At 35.5% G+C, this 17,088-nt stretch overlaps 2 protein-coding genes and 2 pseudogenes across 3 annotated transcripts; 2 read left to right on the top strand and 2 right to left on the bottom strand.

The window, feature by feature from the left end:
- Positions 1-1,853: 1,853 nt before the first annotated feature.
- LOC137247479 (ankyrin repeat and LEM domain-containing protein 1 homolog) lies at positions 1,854-6,364 on the top strand. 2 transcript variants are annotated; one of them, XM_067778415.1, is made up of 10 exons: positions 1,854-2,226; positions 2,324-2,466; positions 2,527-2,615; positions 2,687-3,157; positions 3,214-3,857; positions 3,926-4,032; positions 5,184-5,303; positions 5,373-5,578; positions 5,643-5,826; positions 5,890-6,364. In XM_067778415.1, the coding sequence occupies exons 1-10, from the start codon at positions 2,126-2,128 to the stop codon at positions 6,237-6,239; spliced, it is 2,415 nt and encodes an 804-aa protein (XP_067634516.1). In that variant the 5' UTR covers positions 1,854-2,125; the 3' UTR covers positions 6,240-6,364. The 2 variants fall into 2 exon arrangements, with proteins under 2 accessions (XP_067634516.1, XP_067634515.1); XM_067778414.1 differs by having other exon boundaries at positions 2,324-2,469.
- On the bottom strand, positions 5,833-9,405 carry LOC137247481 (proteasome subunit alpha type-7-like; annotated as a pseudogene).
- Positions 8,480-14,802, top strand: LOC137248841 (uncharacterized; annotated as a pseudogene).
- Positions 14,794-16,448, bottom strand: Prosalpha4 (proteasome alpha4 subunit). The gene is made up of 3 exons (XM_067778416.1): positions 16,219-16,448; positions 15,925-16,154; positions 14,794-15,338 (listed from the first exon to the last, which is right to left on the bottom strand). The coding sequence occupies exons 1-3, from the start codon at positions 16,318-16,320 to the stop codon at positions 14,909-14,911; spliced, it is 762 nt and encodes a 253-aa protein (XP_067634517.1). The 5' UTR covers positions 16,321-16,448; the 3' UTR covers positions 14,794-14,908.
- Positions 16,449-17,088: the final 640 nt, after the last annotated feature.

Raw genomic sequence — 17,088 nt, 5'->3', positions numbered from 1 at the left:
ACACACAATTTACACTTTGAATTTAGTTGTGTTTTTATTCACAAAATTTTCAAACTAAAAACAAAATTTTCATTTGTCAGAAAAAATAAAGAAAAAACGGCCTAATGTCAAAAAACCCTATCGAAATACAAACTGGCTAGTTTGTTTTTAATGAACTACTTTGTATTTTTCTTGTATTTCGTGGGTTTTTATATTATACATTTATATTAAGTCGCTTTCATGTTTGTCCCCTCATTTCCATACGAATTTTTGACCCTCGGAAAATTATTTTTCGGTAACCTCCCGTTGAGCTAGACACTTGATACTTAGAGCATAGTTCAGATCTGGGAGAAATTACAATGCAAGTGAAAAAAAAATCCGATAGGTGGCGCACGGGTCGAGATATACAGAAAATTTATTTTAAAATGGAAATTTTACGATCGAATTTTAACTAACTTCTCGGCGATCCAGAGACTTGAAACTTAGCACATAGTTTGCGAGTCGATGGCAATACAATTCGTGGAAAACAGAATGCCGTCAGGTGCCAGACGAATCGAGATAAACGAAAATCCCTGAAGAAACGCAGGGAATTTTGCGATCGATTTTTAGGTAACTTCCCGGTGAGCTACAGACTTGGAACTTGGGCGTGAGTCAGAACCCGGTGGCAATGCAATATTTGATCAAAAAAATTTCGCTAGATGGCGCATGGATTGAGATATTAAGAAAATAAGTTTTGATTTGGGAATCTTTCAATCCATTTTTAACTAACTTTCCGGTAACCTAGAGACTTGAAACTTGGCACACAGTTCGAGGCTTGGTGACAATACAATCTACAGAAAACAAAATTCCGCTAGGTAGCGCGCTAAGTGAGATAACTACAAATCCTTGCAAAACGAGGGGAGTCTTGCAATCGATTTTATAGTAACTTCCCGGTGAGCTGGAGATAAAGTAGAGTCATATAGGAGTTTGATTTGTTTGCACTTACAGCACCATTTTATTTGCAGGAGACTTTCACAGCTACAAAAATTAAGGCGGATTTACATAGACGCTTTGGCTGTGTTGCATTAATTAATTCATCTGTCAGGCGAAGTATCGAAAAATTTACATAAATGCTTTGGTTGCGTGCCTACGCTTTGACAACGCCGTACGAAAAACAATGAAACGCCGTACGTTGTCATTGCTTTGAAGCGACCAAAGCTTTTATATAATTTTCCCCATATGCATTTGTGTAAACAGCCTTAGAAGTGAAAATGTTACACGTGTGGCGCTTTATATTTTGAGTTTATTTTAAATAAATTTTACTTTCCGTATGTTTCCAGGCTTCAAATCTTCTAGTATTCTTATTTCCGCGGAAATATATGCAACTATTTCATCTGTAAATACTACAAAGTTTTATTAAACTATTAAATGCAACTCAGCTTGAAGTACTCTTACGTACAAAAATGCAACTCTAGACCTGAGATTTGCATCAGGTGAGCGAGGCTGTTTGTAGTTTTGACGTTTATCGCTTAGTTGACACACTTGTATAGGTACACTATGCCTGCGACTATCAAATAAGCAAGCGTCAAATAAAAAAATAAAAATTTTTTGATTTTCATCAACGTCATAGCGGAATGATACAAGTGTGAGCATGGTGACATACCTACAAACATAAATTAAAATTCCATGTACTTTGTTTTTGTAAATTTGATGGACAAATGTCAAAATCGTACTGCGCCGGAAGTTGATGTATCAAATCAAATAAAAAAAGTTTATAATCAGCTGTTCCATGCTGCCACCTTGTATCGTTGCGCCATGATCAACGTGTAGCCGACAACAAATACGTGTGCCACGAAGCCACCCGACTGCACTAACACACAAAATTCAGTCAATCTGGTTGTAAATCGCAGGAGGCTCTAAATATAATCTTATGCCTGGCGTGGTGCAATGAAAAAAACCAAAAAATTAACTTTTATACAAATAACGGAGTTGAAAGGTAACCTGACAGTATAAGGGCTCTTTTAAGCACCTTGCCAACCAACGCTTGCGTGTGCGGTGTCAATTAAAAACAAAACAAAATAAATAAAAATTATGAAAATAGAAGCAAATTAAAGATACCATACATTTAAACGCATGGGAAAAATAAAAGTTTACTTAAATCAAAATTATGGATGGAAATCATTCAAAGATGTCTAATTTTCAATTAGACCAACGAGCAAACTTTCTCGCGCTCATTTTGTTGGATGCACTCGAAGATGGAAATGAAAGGTAAAAAGTACAGCTAAACAAATTCAAATATGTAATTTGTACAAAGTGTAAAAAACCTGAGCTGTATGTACATATTTACATGAAAATTTTCGCCTAGTGATATAAACTCCATACTTGCGAGGAATAATGTGGATGCGAGCTACGTGCCCAGCGAACGCGGCATATCACCATTGCATTATTCGTGTGGAATGGAAGATGCGAAATTAGCTTTTGAGATCACCAGAAGATTTCTCGGCGAAGGTGGTATTTTAAAGTCCGTAGTTAAATATGTGCAAACAAACTTACATTTCCCTTTTTAAGCCGATGCGAATGTACTGTCGAATGAAAATATGACACCACTACACGTAGCAGCGATATTTGGACGAGTGAATATTGTTAATTTACTTTTGGTAGGCATACATTTATTTATACATATGTATATGGCTTACTTAACACTCAAAAGGTGTATGTATGCTCGTAGGAACATGGAGCTCGACATGATTTGATGGATAATGAAGGAAAAACTCCAATGCACTACGCTATTGAAGAATGCTACTTTGAGGTATTGGAAACCATACGAAATCACATCTTCCAACATAAGTACGATCGAATTCGTCTAAAATGCTATGATAAGGATAATATACAAAATACTGCTAATAATACTGATGTATTTTCACTGTTGCCGAAAATTAAAAGCCCTGAAGATGTTGACGAAATGCATAAAACACCAATCAACAAAGTACTCTGTAATGTTACTGCCAAAGATAATGGGAATCTTGAAACATCCAACAACAAAGCTACGCCTAATCGAGTACATTATAATTACGATGTTACTTCTCCTTATTACATTAACATAACTCATCGTCGACACAGACCGCAGCCAATTTTTCCTGCTGTTGGATCCCCGTTTAATACCCCAAATAAATATTCCGCGAACGAAAAAATGATTTCGGTAAGTTAAATTAAAGTCTGTTTTTTCTTAGATTTATTTTATTTTGCTGCTAACAGACTGCTGATTCAGAATCGTTATCTATTACACAAAAGCCTGTTAATATATTTGCGCTAACCGAAAAGAATTTAAGAGATCTCTCACTTGCTACGTCTAATTTGGACCGTTCATGCATTTCAATGATTGAGGCATGGCGCGACAAAGTACAGCGTTCTCGAGCAAGAAAATCAATTTTAAAGCAATATTCAAATGTAGAAGATTTGTTGGAAGATGTAATGAAGAATGACCATCTTAATTTTACAAACACAGTCTTGCAAGAAAATGATAAGGCAACATCAGAAGATTCACAACTTAAAGAATACTCTGCTGAATCTGTGGCAAAGTTGTTGTCTAAACCCAACCTTTCTTTGGGTACTTTAATACAACAAGCTGCTCAAGCGCATGTGTTGCCTAGTAAAGAGCTGGAGAGTAGTTACCATACTGTACCAGAGAAAACTAAAGACAATTTAAATGAAAATGATAGCGAAAATGTATCTAAGGAATGTCCGCAGGAGCCACTAACCAAAGAACTTAAATCTAAGATAAACGGAAGGAGTAAATTCTTTTTACAAATGACTGAAGCGTACGTTCACACAGATGATGAGAACGGATTGGTTTTTTACGAAACTAAGTTATTAAGCAATCAAAGGCCAGCAGCTAAAAGGTTCGTACATAGTAATAAAACAAATATTAATCAAATTTTAATTGTTTAATTTCATACTTGTTCTTAAGCGTTCTTCAAAAATTGGACAGTACCGTGTCAACTAATGTTACAATTCCTCTGGACTATGAAACGGATGAGCTACGCACCGAGTTGACTAATTATGGACATCCGCCCGGTAAGGCAACAATCATTTACGCAGAGCAGCAACTATTTTAGCGTGTTGAAACAATTTCAAAAGTTAACATCTTGCACCTTTTTAAGCAAATTATACCAAATGGAATATCTTTCCATAGTTAACATTCACAAAGAATATTTTTAGTATTTGTGTGCAGCGGGAATAAGGATTCGGGTAACGCTGATACTCGAACCTATTCCGTGCGACCGTTCTATACGGTTTGACAAACTCGCAAGCCTTCTAACCTTCGAAGTTGGTCGGACTTAAACCTAAAGCGCGGTATCGAGATAGCAAGAAAAGGGTCAATAATTTTTTTTAATCTTCCTCTTGTAAGCCAAAGTTGAAAATGTTTTGTATGAATTTCCTATTTTATTATTCATTTTCTGTATAAAATTGCTTCCGAGATGAGTGCTACAACCATTGTGAATTCCTACAAGTGAATAATCCTTATGGACGAATACACCGTTGCCATACCTACCTTTCATATAAGGCTGGCAGGGAGAATGTCTGTTATGAATGGCCAGAGAATATAACGAAAGGTTTGTTTTTTGCTCGCTGTAAAAAATTGAATAGCCATGAATTGACCATTTTTGTTTCAAACCAAATGAAAAATTAAATGAGTATATAGAAAATCAGGCTGTATAGTAATATTATTTTATAAAATCTAGTTAATAAAAAAAATAAGAGCAACCAATCGTGCAAACATTTTTAAATATATGTATGTATATAATATACCTGTTGTTTACATTGAGCAAATGGTTTAAGTAATCGAACAGCAATTTAACAGCTGAATCAGGCTGTTTACTATTGTCAATGGCTACAACCATAAGTTTAAGCTTAAAAGTATTTCTTGAGCACTTCTTGGACTCTTGAGGAAATGCTCAAGAAATCCTTGTACGTTTCACTTGATGCATGCAACCCGCATCTTGAACGAACTGTGTAAAGAATGTAAATATTGCTAATGGAAAATACATATTTTCAAATAAAACAACTTCATCTTTGGCTTAAAAGGGAAAAATAACAAACTGTCTTGAGCAATTTCTTACGGTATGCATACCGCGTTTAAGCAGGAACCTTACATATGTTCGACTCTGTTATCTTGGGTTAAGATGCTAGACATATTTTATATATGTATATATCATTTTTTTCAGGGCCAATAACTAAAAGTACGAAAAGACTTTACATGAAGAGGCTGATAAAATACAGAAGAGATGCGCCAGATCCTCTCGTTAATTACGCTAAGAGAAAAAATGACGCTGCTGAAAATGCAAGTATGATCCTATCCTGACAATATTACATAAAAAATAAAATTGTGAGGCTTACTTATTTAATTTTTAAAGGATTTTCGGTGGAGCTACTACGCACGATACGTTCCTCAGAACATTATACTCAAATACCAGGGTACCTGAAGTTCGAATTTAAATCTACACAATACTTTGCCAATCATCAGAATAAGCATAAAATGAGAGAGGGTCATTTAAAGCAAAGTTTTATTTATATGCTAATTGATCCGCGAATATCTTGTAATTTACCAGTAGAAAGTGTGGTAAGTGCACGATTATTTTAATGTTTTGTACTTCTACTAAATAAGCAATTATTTATGTGAAAAGTACTTGGAAAACATCAACATATGGGCTCGTTTCCTTCACTCTGTATTTTATGTTGGCAAAGGAAAAACTTCAAGACCGTATTCGCACTTGTATGAAGCAATGAAGTATTCGCGCCTGCATAACCGCCTGAATAATACAACCAGCGCAGGCAAAATGGTTGATTCTCAACGCGAAGAAGTTTTATGTAATATATGATTTATTTGTAATTTGCGATAACAATATAGTATTTAATAATTTGTTATTTTAGTAAACCGAAAAAAGGAACGTTATCCAGATATTTCAAAAACAAATAAAAAGTCTATGGATAATAAAAAGTTAGAGCGTATCCTGGACATTTGGCGTAGCGGTAAAGGTGTGGTTAGCCTGCATGTATTTCATAACATATTGCCCTCAGAAGCATATACTCGTGAAGCAGCTATAATTGATGCATTTGGATTGCAACACTTGACAAATGTAAAACGTGGAGACTATTATGGTCCAGCACAAAGTTGGACTATGAAAGAAAAAAAGTATTTAGGAATCGCATTGTTGCACAAAGCAATGCAAATATATTTGGTTGAAGGCGAGTCTCAGCTTTCGCCAAGTGATCTTTTATAAGTTTGTAAATAATTCAATACAGATGGATATATTTGTAAGTACAAATTACTTATTGCTTGAAAGAGTTCCAATGTGATATTTATTTTGATCCGCAAAATATACTGACAAGATTTTGCTGATCTTTATTTAAAGGTGTTTTATTTCTGGTTACGCAGAAGCTTTACAAATTAAGCGTTGGACAAAATAAACAAATATGTACTTTCAAAGAAACAAGAATAATTTACTTTTTCTGGCTTTTCTTTTAATTTTCTTCTTTTTCTGTTTTAATAGCTTCAACATGCTTCTTGACTTCGTCTTGGGACAGTGTAACTAGTTTTGGTGTATCTCCAGGTTTTTGGGCTTTTTTCATTACAATAATTTCTAAATTCCCACTTGACTGTGCTACTTCACGTAGAGCTTTTATTGTTAGTCCGACAGCGACATCCTCTTCTATAACCTTTTCTTCTTAGAATGCTTTTCCAAGTACTCTCGCACAGTTTTAGCTGCACGACCAACAGCATTTGCTTTCCATTCGTAATAGTTGCCAGATGGTTCTGTCTGGTAAAGATGTGGATCGCCATTATTGTCGAATCCAGCTATTAAACAGGATATACCAAATGGTCTTCGGCCATTGCTGTGTGTGTATTTTTGTTTTAGTTGAGCGATGTACCTGAGGAAGAGATTGAAAAAGAACTGGGTAAAAGTTTTCCGTACAGAGGTTGTTGCAAAGCACTTGAGTTTGGTGCGGGTTAGGGGCAAGTATACCTGTCGTAAGCGAAAGAGTCGACTAAAATACCAAATTGATTCAACGGGTAGTGTTGCGCAATCCGTGCAATTTTCATGTGGTTGTAATGTTGTTGTGTACTGATAAAAAAATGTTGTGCACAAAGGGATTTTGCACGGATTTAATTTTGATCCCAGAAAGGTATTTTGTGCAAAAATACTATGGATCCCACCGCCGGTTACGTAGGGACCCGGTCGTTTTTCGGTCTTTCGTTAATATCTTTTGAACTAGTTAAAATTTTATTTTCCGCCTTCGGATTATTATACTGATGTCAAGACGCGTCGTTTGACACCCCTCTCGATATATTTAGTAACATATTAGCATTCGGCCCCTGTTCTAGACTATTACCCAGGGCGGGACGGGCTAGAAGGTTTCATGTAGTCATACTAAACCATTCCCATTGGTGGTGTTGCGTATATGGGCAGTCCTTATAGTTCAAACTCCCACGGAAAGTTTGGCTTTATAAGTGAAAGAACTTACCGTGTTATGTATTCCAATGTGACTGGATCTTCTACATTCAACTTATGACTTTGACATTCCACTCTCGCGCGATTAATGAGAATGCGTGCATCAGCAGTCAAACCGGCAAACGCTATAATTACATGGTCGTCCAATGTACATATCTTTTGTACTGTTCGATCCAATTGCAAAGTGGGAATGGACTTCTTTTCAACACCCAATACCACTACATCTTTTCCACGCACTCTAACCTGGAACTATATTCGAAATAGTAGAATTTGCCCAAATGGAAAATAACAGGTTAGGTTCACTTACCGCCGAAGATCCTCGACGAACTGCCTCCTGTGCGTATTAAACTTGCAAAAGGTGACCGTCTGGGGAGAAAATAGTAACAGCGCGACCGTAACGTGCAGACATTTTTGAATACAAATGTGATTTTCAGGGAAGGAATAGAAAACTACCAATATACCAATAATATGGCCATGGTTATACCACACACCCGGACTTGGCATGGCGTAGCCCAGGGTTATTTTTTATAAGCGCGGCCGAAGGCCGCCAATGCAGAAAGGTGTTCTGCGCAAAAATACTATGGATCCGACCCCCGGTTTCGGAGGTACCCGCGGGTCTTTTTTCGGTTTTTCGGATTATTAATACTGATGTCAAGACGCGTCGTATGACACCTCTCTCGATATTTTTGGTAGCGTATTAGCAGTCGGCCCCTCAACTAGACTATTACCCAAATTCAAATATGTAATTTGTACAAAGTGTAAAAAGCCTGAGCTGTATGTACATATTTACATGAAAATTTTTGCCTAGTGATATAAACTCTATACTTGCGAGGAATAATGTGGATGCGAGCTACGTGCCCAGCGAACCCGGCATATCTCCATTGCATTATTCAAGTGGAATGGAAGATGCGAAATTAGCTTTTGAGATCACCAGAAGATTTCTCGACGAAGGTGGTATTTTAAAGTCCGTAGTTAAATATGTGCAAACAAACTTACATTTCCGTTTTTAAGCCGATGCGAATGTACTGTCGAATGAAAATATGACACCATTACACGTAGCAGCGATATTTGGACGAGTGAATATTGTTAATTTACTTTTGGTAGGCATACATTTATTTATACATATGTATATGGCTTACTTAACACTCAAAAGTTGTATGTATGCTCGTAGGAACATGGAGCTCGACATGATTTGATGGATAATGAAGGAAAAACTCCAATGCACTACGCTATTGAAGAATGCTACTTTGAAGTATTGGAAACCATACGAAATCACATCTTCCAACATAAGTACGATCGAATTCGTCTAAAATGCTATGATAAGGATAATATAACATTTTCAGGTCAAATGAAACTTTTTCATTTCAAATGAAACTTTTCAAGTCAAATGAAACCACACTACTAAGTTAATTGTCAATATATTTATATCGTACTTTATAACGCTAAGTATTTATCAAATTTTTCTTTAAGACAACTATTTCTAATTAGCTACATTGAAGCTAAAATTTTGCTTAAATTTTCTTTGTGAATTTAAGCTGCAGTTAAGGTCGGTTTAGTTTAGCCTTGCCTTTTGATCGTTTAAATTTTTAATAAATAAAGTAGCAGGGTTATACGCTAGGCAACTTATATACTACAGTTTAACCACCCATTTAAGTAAGCACCTATATTTTTTACTTGTATCTACTCCTCTTATATATAAAGCACATTCTTCTTCTACATATACTTCGAAAATAACGTAGGAATAAAGCAACGGAGAACAAAGAAAAGGAACCAAAGAGCATGATGTGAGCGTATTTCCTATTCACTGTCTGACACCAACTAACACATCGGTTGAATCCTCTGTATTATGCTTTTCTCTTTGACCAACGTCTTGCCAAACAACATAGAACGATAGCAAGGTATTGAGAGAAACATTGCTTTTACCAACTATATAGTAGAGCATGTGGACTGTGGAGAGATCTATTTTAACTATGCTGAAAAACATAACGGTAAAAAGTGATCATTTCTACTCTATGGCGTAGTTACATTGCACTTCACTCGTTTGGGCCTTTGAAAATATATATATTTGTTTTTATTGCATTATTTTTCATTGTATATTGTATTTAAATGTAATACTTAGAATATATATTAGAATGGGTCGATTTATTAACCGATATCGCGCCATCGATTTTTCGATAGGATTTGGGGTCAGGAAAAAAAGTTTCACTAAGCATACCCAAACAAATAATTTTGGAGCCTGCGAAATTTTATTTTTTTTTTTAATTTTTTTTACTTTTATTTTTAAGGCTTTTTTCAAGACCTACTAAAAAAATTTGACTTAGCGTTATAAAGTACGATATAATTACATTGACAATTACTTTAGTAGTATGGTTTCATTTGGTTTGAAAAATGTTTCATTTGAAACGACAAGTTTCATTTAAAATGAAAAAAGTTTCATTTAAAATGAAAAATACTGATTTATTTTCACCGTTGCCGAAAATTAAAAGCCCTGAAGATGATGGCAAAATGCATAAAACACCAATCAACAAAGTACTCTGTAATGTTACTGCCAGAGATAATGGGAATCTTGAAACATCCAACAACAAAGCTACGCCTAATCGAGTACATTATAATTACGATGTTACTTCTCCTTATTACATTAACATAACTCATCGTCGACACAGACCGCAGCCAATTTTTCCTGCTGTTGGATCCCCGTATAATACCCCAAATAAATATTCCGCGAACGAAAAAATGATTTCGGTAAGTTAAATAAAGTCTGTTTTTTGTTTCTTAATTGTGGAACAGATTCATTTTATTTTGCTGCTGACAGACTGCTGATTCAGAATCGTTATCTATTACACAAAAACCTGTTAATATATTTGCGCTAACAGAAAAGAATTTAAGAGATCTCTCACTTGCTACGTCTAATTTGGACCGTTCATGCATTTCAATGATTGAGGCATGGCGCGACAAAGTACAGCGTTCTCGAGCAAGAAAATCAATTTTAAAGCAATATTCAAATGTAGAAGATTTGTTGGAAGATGTAATGAAGAATGACCATCTTAATTTTACAAACACAGTCTTGCAAGAAAATGATAAGGCAACGTCAGAAGATTCACAACTTAAAGAATACTCTGCTGAATCTGTGGCAAAGTTATTGTCTAAACCCAACCTTTCTTTGGGTACTTTAATACAACAAGCTGCTCAAGCGCATGTGTTGCCTAGTAAAGAGCTGGAGAGTAGTTACCATACTGTACCAGAGAAAACTAAAGACAATTTAAATGAAAATGATAGCGAAAATGTATCTAAGGAATGCCCGCAAGAGCCACTAACCAAAGAACTTAAATCTAAGATAAACGGAAGGAGTAAATTCTTTTTACAAATGACTGAAGCGTACGTTCACACAAATGATGAGAACGGATTGGTTTTTTACGAAATTAAGTTATTAAGCAATCAAAGGCCAGCAGCTAAAAGGTTCGTACATAGTAATATAACAAATATTAATCAAATTATAATTGTTTCATTTTCCAAACGAAATTTCATACTTGTTCTTAAGCGTTCTTCAAAAATTGGACAGTACCGTGTCAACTAATGTTACAATTCCTCTGGACTATGAAACGGATGGCGGCCACCGTGGTGTGATGGTAGCGTGCTCCGCCTATCACACCGTATGCCCTGGGTTCAACTCCCGGGCAAAGCAACATCAAAATTTTAGAAATAAGATTTTTCAATTAGAAGAAAATTTTTCTAAGCGGGGTCGCCCCTCGGCAGTGTCTGGCAAGCGCTCCGATTGTATTTCTGCCATGAAAAGCTCTCAGTGAAAACTCATCTGCCTTGCAGATGCCGTTCGGAGTCGGCATAAAACATGTAGGTCCCGTCCGGCCAATTTGTAGGGAAAAATCAAGAGGAGCACGACGCAAATTGGAAGAGAAGCTTGGCCTTAGATCTCTTCGGAGGTTATCGCGCCTTACATTTATTTTATTTTATGAAACGGATGAGCTACGCGCCGAGTTGACTAATTATGGACATCCGCCCAGTAAGGCAACAATCATTTACGCAGAGCAGCAACTATTTTAGGGACTTGAAACAATTTCAAAAGTTAATATCTTGCACCTTTTTAAGCAAATTATACCAAATGGAATATCTTTCCATAGTTAATATTCACAAATGTTTTTAGTATTTGTGTGCAGCGGGAATAGGGATTCGGGTAACGCTGATACTCGAACCTATTCCGTGCGACCGTTCTATACGGTTTGACAAACTCGCAAAGTTCGAAGTTGGTCGGACTTAAACCTAAAGCGCGGTATCGAGATGAAAAGAAAAGGCTCAATAATTTTTTTTAATCTTCCTCTTGTAAGCCAAAGTTGAAAATGTTTTGTATATGTTTTGGCACCGATACTGTTCTTAATTTATATTAATGATATAGTTAACGCTATTGAAGGTTGTGAAATTAAACTATTCGCTGATGATGCATTAATAATGATTAGTGAGAATAATATTAATTCTGCACTTTCTAAAATACAACATGAACTGAATAACCTGTATAAATGGTTGTGCGGAAATAGACTGAAACTTAATATAAATAAAACGAAATTTATGATAATAACAAGGAGGAACGTTAATGAGGATATAATTGGTTTAAAAATAAATGATGAAAGCATACAAAAAGTTGACATTATAAAATATTTGGGAATTATAATTGATAACAAACTCAAGTTTGAAGAACATATAAACTACACAGTCCAGAAAGTTGCGAAAAAAATTGGGGTTATGCAGAGAACATCCAAATATATTCAAAAAAAGTACAAAATAATTATATATAAGTCCATTATAGAACCGCACTTTGTAAACTGCCCATCTATTCTATTCATTGTGTCAGACAAAGAAATAGATAAACTTCAAAAGATGCAAAACAGATGTATGAGATTTATTCTTAAAAAACCTAGAGATACTCGTACGGCTGATATGCTGAGAAGTTTGAACTGGTTAAGTGTAAAGCAAAAGATTTTTTTTCACGCTATGAAGTTTATATTTAATATTAAAAGTGGAAATGTACCTGAATATCTAAGTAAAAACGTAGTATTAGTTAAGCAAACACATAACATTAATACAAGGAATAAACACAATTTCAAACTGCCTTTATTCAGAACTGAAATAGATCAGCAAAATATTTTTTATAAAGGTCTAAAAAGTTTCAATGAACTGCCTATAGATATAAAAAGTTGTAATGAAATCGGAGCTTTTAAAGCAAAACTTTATGAATATTGTAAAACCTTAGCAATAAGATAGTAAATTGTAATAATTTAATTTATGAATTAGGCTTTTTTGCCGTAATAAATAAATGAAATGAAATGAAAAATATGTATTTTCCTATTTTATTATTCATTTTCTTTATACAATTGCTTCCGAGATGAGTGCTACAACCATTGTGAGTTCCTACAAGTGATTAATCCTTATGGAGGAATACACCATTGCCATACCTACCTTTCATATAAGGCTGGCAGGGAGAATGTCTGTTATGAATGGCCAGAGAATATACGAAAGGTTTGTTTTTTGCTCGCTGTAAAAAATTGAATAGCCATGAATTGACCATTTGTGTTTCAAACCAAATGAAAAATTAAATGAGTCTATAGAAAATCAGGCTGTAAAGTAATATTATTTTATAAAATCTAGTTAATAAAGAAAATAAGAGCAGCCAATCGTGCAAACATTTTTAAATATATGTATGTATATATAAATAATTAAATATACCTGTTGTTTACATTGAGCAAATGGTTTAAGTAATCGAACAGCAATTTAACAGCTGAATCAGGCTGTTTACTATAGTCAATGGCTACAACCATAAGTTTAAGCTTAAAAGTATTTCTTGAGCACTTCTTGGACTCTTGAGGAAATGCTCAAGAAATCCTCGTACGTTTCACTTGATGCATGCAGCCCGCATCTTGAACGAACTGTGTAAAGAACGTAAATATTGCTAATGGAAAAAACATATTTTCAAAAAAAAAACAACTTCAACTTTGGATTAAAAGGGAAAAATAATAAAATGTCTTGAGCATTTTCTTACGGTGTGCATACCGCGCTTAAGCAGGAACCTTACATATGTTCGACTCTGTTATCTTGTGTTAAGATGCTAGACATATTATATATATGTATATATCATTTTTCTTTTTCAGGGCCAATAACTAAAAGTACGAAAAGACTACATTAAGAGGCTGATAAAATACAGAAGAGATGCGCCAGATCCTCTCGTTAATTACGATAAGAGAAAAAATTACACTGCTGAAAATGCAAGTATGATCCTATCCTGACAATAGTACTTAAAAAACAAAATTGTAAGGCTTACTTATTTAATTTTAAAAGGATTTACGGCAGAGCTACTACGCACGATACGTTCCTCAGAACATTATACTCAAATACCAGGGTACATGAAGTTCGAATTAAAATCTGCACAATACTTTGCCAATGATCAAAATAAGCATAAAACGAGGGGGGGTCATTTAAAGCAAAGTTTTATTTATATGCTAATTGATCCACGAATATCTTGTAATTTACCAGGAGAAAGTGTGGTAAGTGCACGATTATTTTAATGTTTTGTACTTCTACTAAATAAGCAATTATTTATATGAAAAGTACTTGGAAAACATCTACATATGGGCTCGTTTCCTTCACTCTGTATCTTATGTTGGCAAAGGAAAAACTTCAAAACCGTATTCGCACCTGTATGAAGCAATGAAGTTACATTCGCGCCTGCATAACCGCCAGAATAATACAACCAGCGCAGGCAAAATGGTTGATTCTCAAAGCGAAGAAGTTTTTTGTAAAATATGATTTATTTGTAATTTGCGATAACATAATATAGTATTTAATAATTTGTTATTTTAGTAAACCGAAAAAAGGAACGTTATCCAGATATTTCAAAAACAAATAAAAAGTCTATGGATAATAAAAAGTTAGAGCGTGTCCTGGACATTTGGCGTAGCGGTAAAAGTGTGGTTTGTCTGCATGTATTTCAGAATATATTGCCCTCAGAAGCATATACTCGTGAAGCAGCTATAATTGATGCATTTGGATTGCAACACTTGACAAATGTAAAACGTGGAGACTATTATGGTCCAGCACAAAGTTGGACTATGAAAGAAAAAAAGTATTTAGGAATCGCATTGTTGCACAAAGCAATGCAAATATATTTGGTTGAAGGCGAGTCTCAGCTTTCGCCAAGTGATCTTTTATAAGTTTGTAAATAATTTAATACAGATGGGTATATTTGTAAGTACAAATTACTTATTGCTTGAAAGAGCTCCAATGTGATATTTATTTTGATCCACAAAATATACTGACAAGATTTTGCTGATCTTTATTTAATGGTGTTTTATTTCTGGTTACGCAGAAGCTTTACAAATTAAGCGTTGGACAAAATAAACAAATCTTATATGTACTTTCAAAGAACCAAGAATAGTTTACTTTTTCTGGCTTTTCTTTTCATTTTCTTCTTTTTCTTGTTTAATAGCTTCAACATGCTTCTTGATTTCGTCTTGGGACAGTGTAACTAGTTTTGGTGTATCTCCAGGTTTTTGGGCTTTTTTCATTACAACAATTTCTAAATTCCCACTTGACTGTGCTACTTCACGTAGAGCTTTTATTGTTAGTCTGACAGCGGCATCCTCTTCTGCAACACTTTCTTCTTTATAATGCTTTTCCAAGTACTCTCGCACAGTTTTAGCTGCACGACCAACAGCATTTGCTTTCCATTCGTAATAGTTACCAGATGGTTCTGTCTGGTAAAGATGTGGATCGCCATTATTGTCGAATCCAGCTATTAAACAGGATATACCAAATGGTCTTCGGCCATTGCTCTGTGTGTATTTTTGTTTTAGTTGAGCGATGTACCTGAGGAAGAGATTGAAAAAGAACTGGGTAAATGTTTTCCGTACAGAGGTTGTTGCAAAGCACTTCAGTTTGGTGCGGGTTAGGGGCAAGTATACTTGTCGTAAGCGAAAGAGTCGACTAAAATACTAAATTGTTTCAACGGGTAGTGTTGCGCAATCCGTGCAATTTTCATGTGGTTGTTGTAATGTTAGGCACTGAAAAAAATGTTGTGTACAAAGGGATTTTGCACGGATTTAATTTTGATCCCAGAAAGGTATTTTGTGCCAAAATACTATGGATCACACCGCCGGTTACGTAGGGACCCGGCCATTCTTCGGTTTTTCGTTAATATTTTTTGAACTAGTTAAAATTTTATTTTCCGCCTTCGGATTATTATACTGATGTCAAGACGCGTCGTTTGACACCCCTCTCGATATTTTTAGTAACATATTAGCATTCGACCACTGTTCTAGACTATTACCCAGGGCGGGACGGGCTAGAAGGTTTCATGTAGTCATACTAAACCATTGGTGGTGTTGCGTATATGGGCAGTCCTTATAGTTCAAGCTCCCACGGAAAGTTTGGTTTTATAAGTGAAAGAACTTACCGTGTTATGTATTCCAATGTGACTGGATCTTCTACATTCAACTTATGACTTTGACATTCCACTCTCGCGCGATTAATGAGAATGCGTGCATCAGCAGTCAAACCGGCAAATGCTATAATTACATGGTCGTCCAATGTACATATCTTTTGTACTGTTCGATCCAATTGCAAAGTGGGCATGGACTTCTTTTCAACACCCAATACCACTACATCTTTTCCACGCACTCCAACCTGGAATTATATTCGAAATAGTAGAATTTGCCCAAATGGAAAATAACAGGTTAGGTTCACTTACCGCCGAAGATCCTCGACGAACTGCCTCCTGTGCGTATTCAACTTGCAAAAGGTGACCGTCTGGGGAGAAAATAGTAACAGCGCGATCGTAACGTGCAGACATTTTTGAATACAAATGTGATTTTTAGGAAAGGAATAGAAAACTCTACCAATATACAAATATGGAACGATGATCACAAAAAATTGCAAAAACTGTTTGTCAGCCTCGCAACAGAGCACTGCCAGCTTTGAGTTTTCTTTTCCATAATGCCAGATGTAATGCATTTTTTAGGCGATAGATGGATGTACGGATGTGGTGAATGGCAAGATGATGGACATGGTGAAATGTTTTTGTTAGTGATTACGCTTAAACTTTATATGGAGTGCTAAGCGACAAACTTTAAATACACCTCTGCAATTGCTACGCATAAAATTAGTACTACTAAATTTCAATACGCATTATACTCAGATGTAACTGAAATATGTGTTCTTGTTTCACCCTCTGCACTAATTCCGTATATTCTATGCGCGTCCACTGTTATACACAGAAATACAACAGAGGGTTGTGTCTCCGCTTTTCGGTACACCCTGTAGCCAGTTGTTTAACCACTGCCGCTAGATGGGTATCCTAAGCATTATCTATGCGAGGATAGACGTTTTTTTTCACGCACAAACGAAACGTATACTCGTGTAAAAAAAAACACGGCTAATATGACACAAAATCAAATCCTACATAAGAATGCATGGGAAGGAAAACCTACAGGAACAAGGAAGTAAGGCTAAGTTTGGGTGTAACCCTGGTGGTGTGAGGGATGTCGATGGTGTGTGTTCTTATGTGTGTCGTTACCGACGTTACGTGTATGATGTGTGTGCTGTTGATAACTTTCTTCGC

This window comes from Eurosta solidaginis, chromosome 4 (assembly GCF_040869045.1).
Source record: "Eurosta solidaginis isolate ZX-2024a chromosome 4, ASM4086904v1, whole genome shotgun sequence".
In the NCBI taxonomy this organism is placed as follows: domain Eukaryota; kingdom Metazoa; phylum Arthropoda; class Insecta; order Diptera; family Tephritidae; genus Eurosta; species Eurosta solidaginis.
This window is presented reverse-complemented; position numbering and strand designations above follow the sequence as displayed.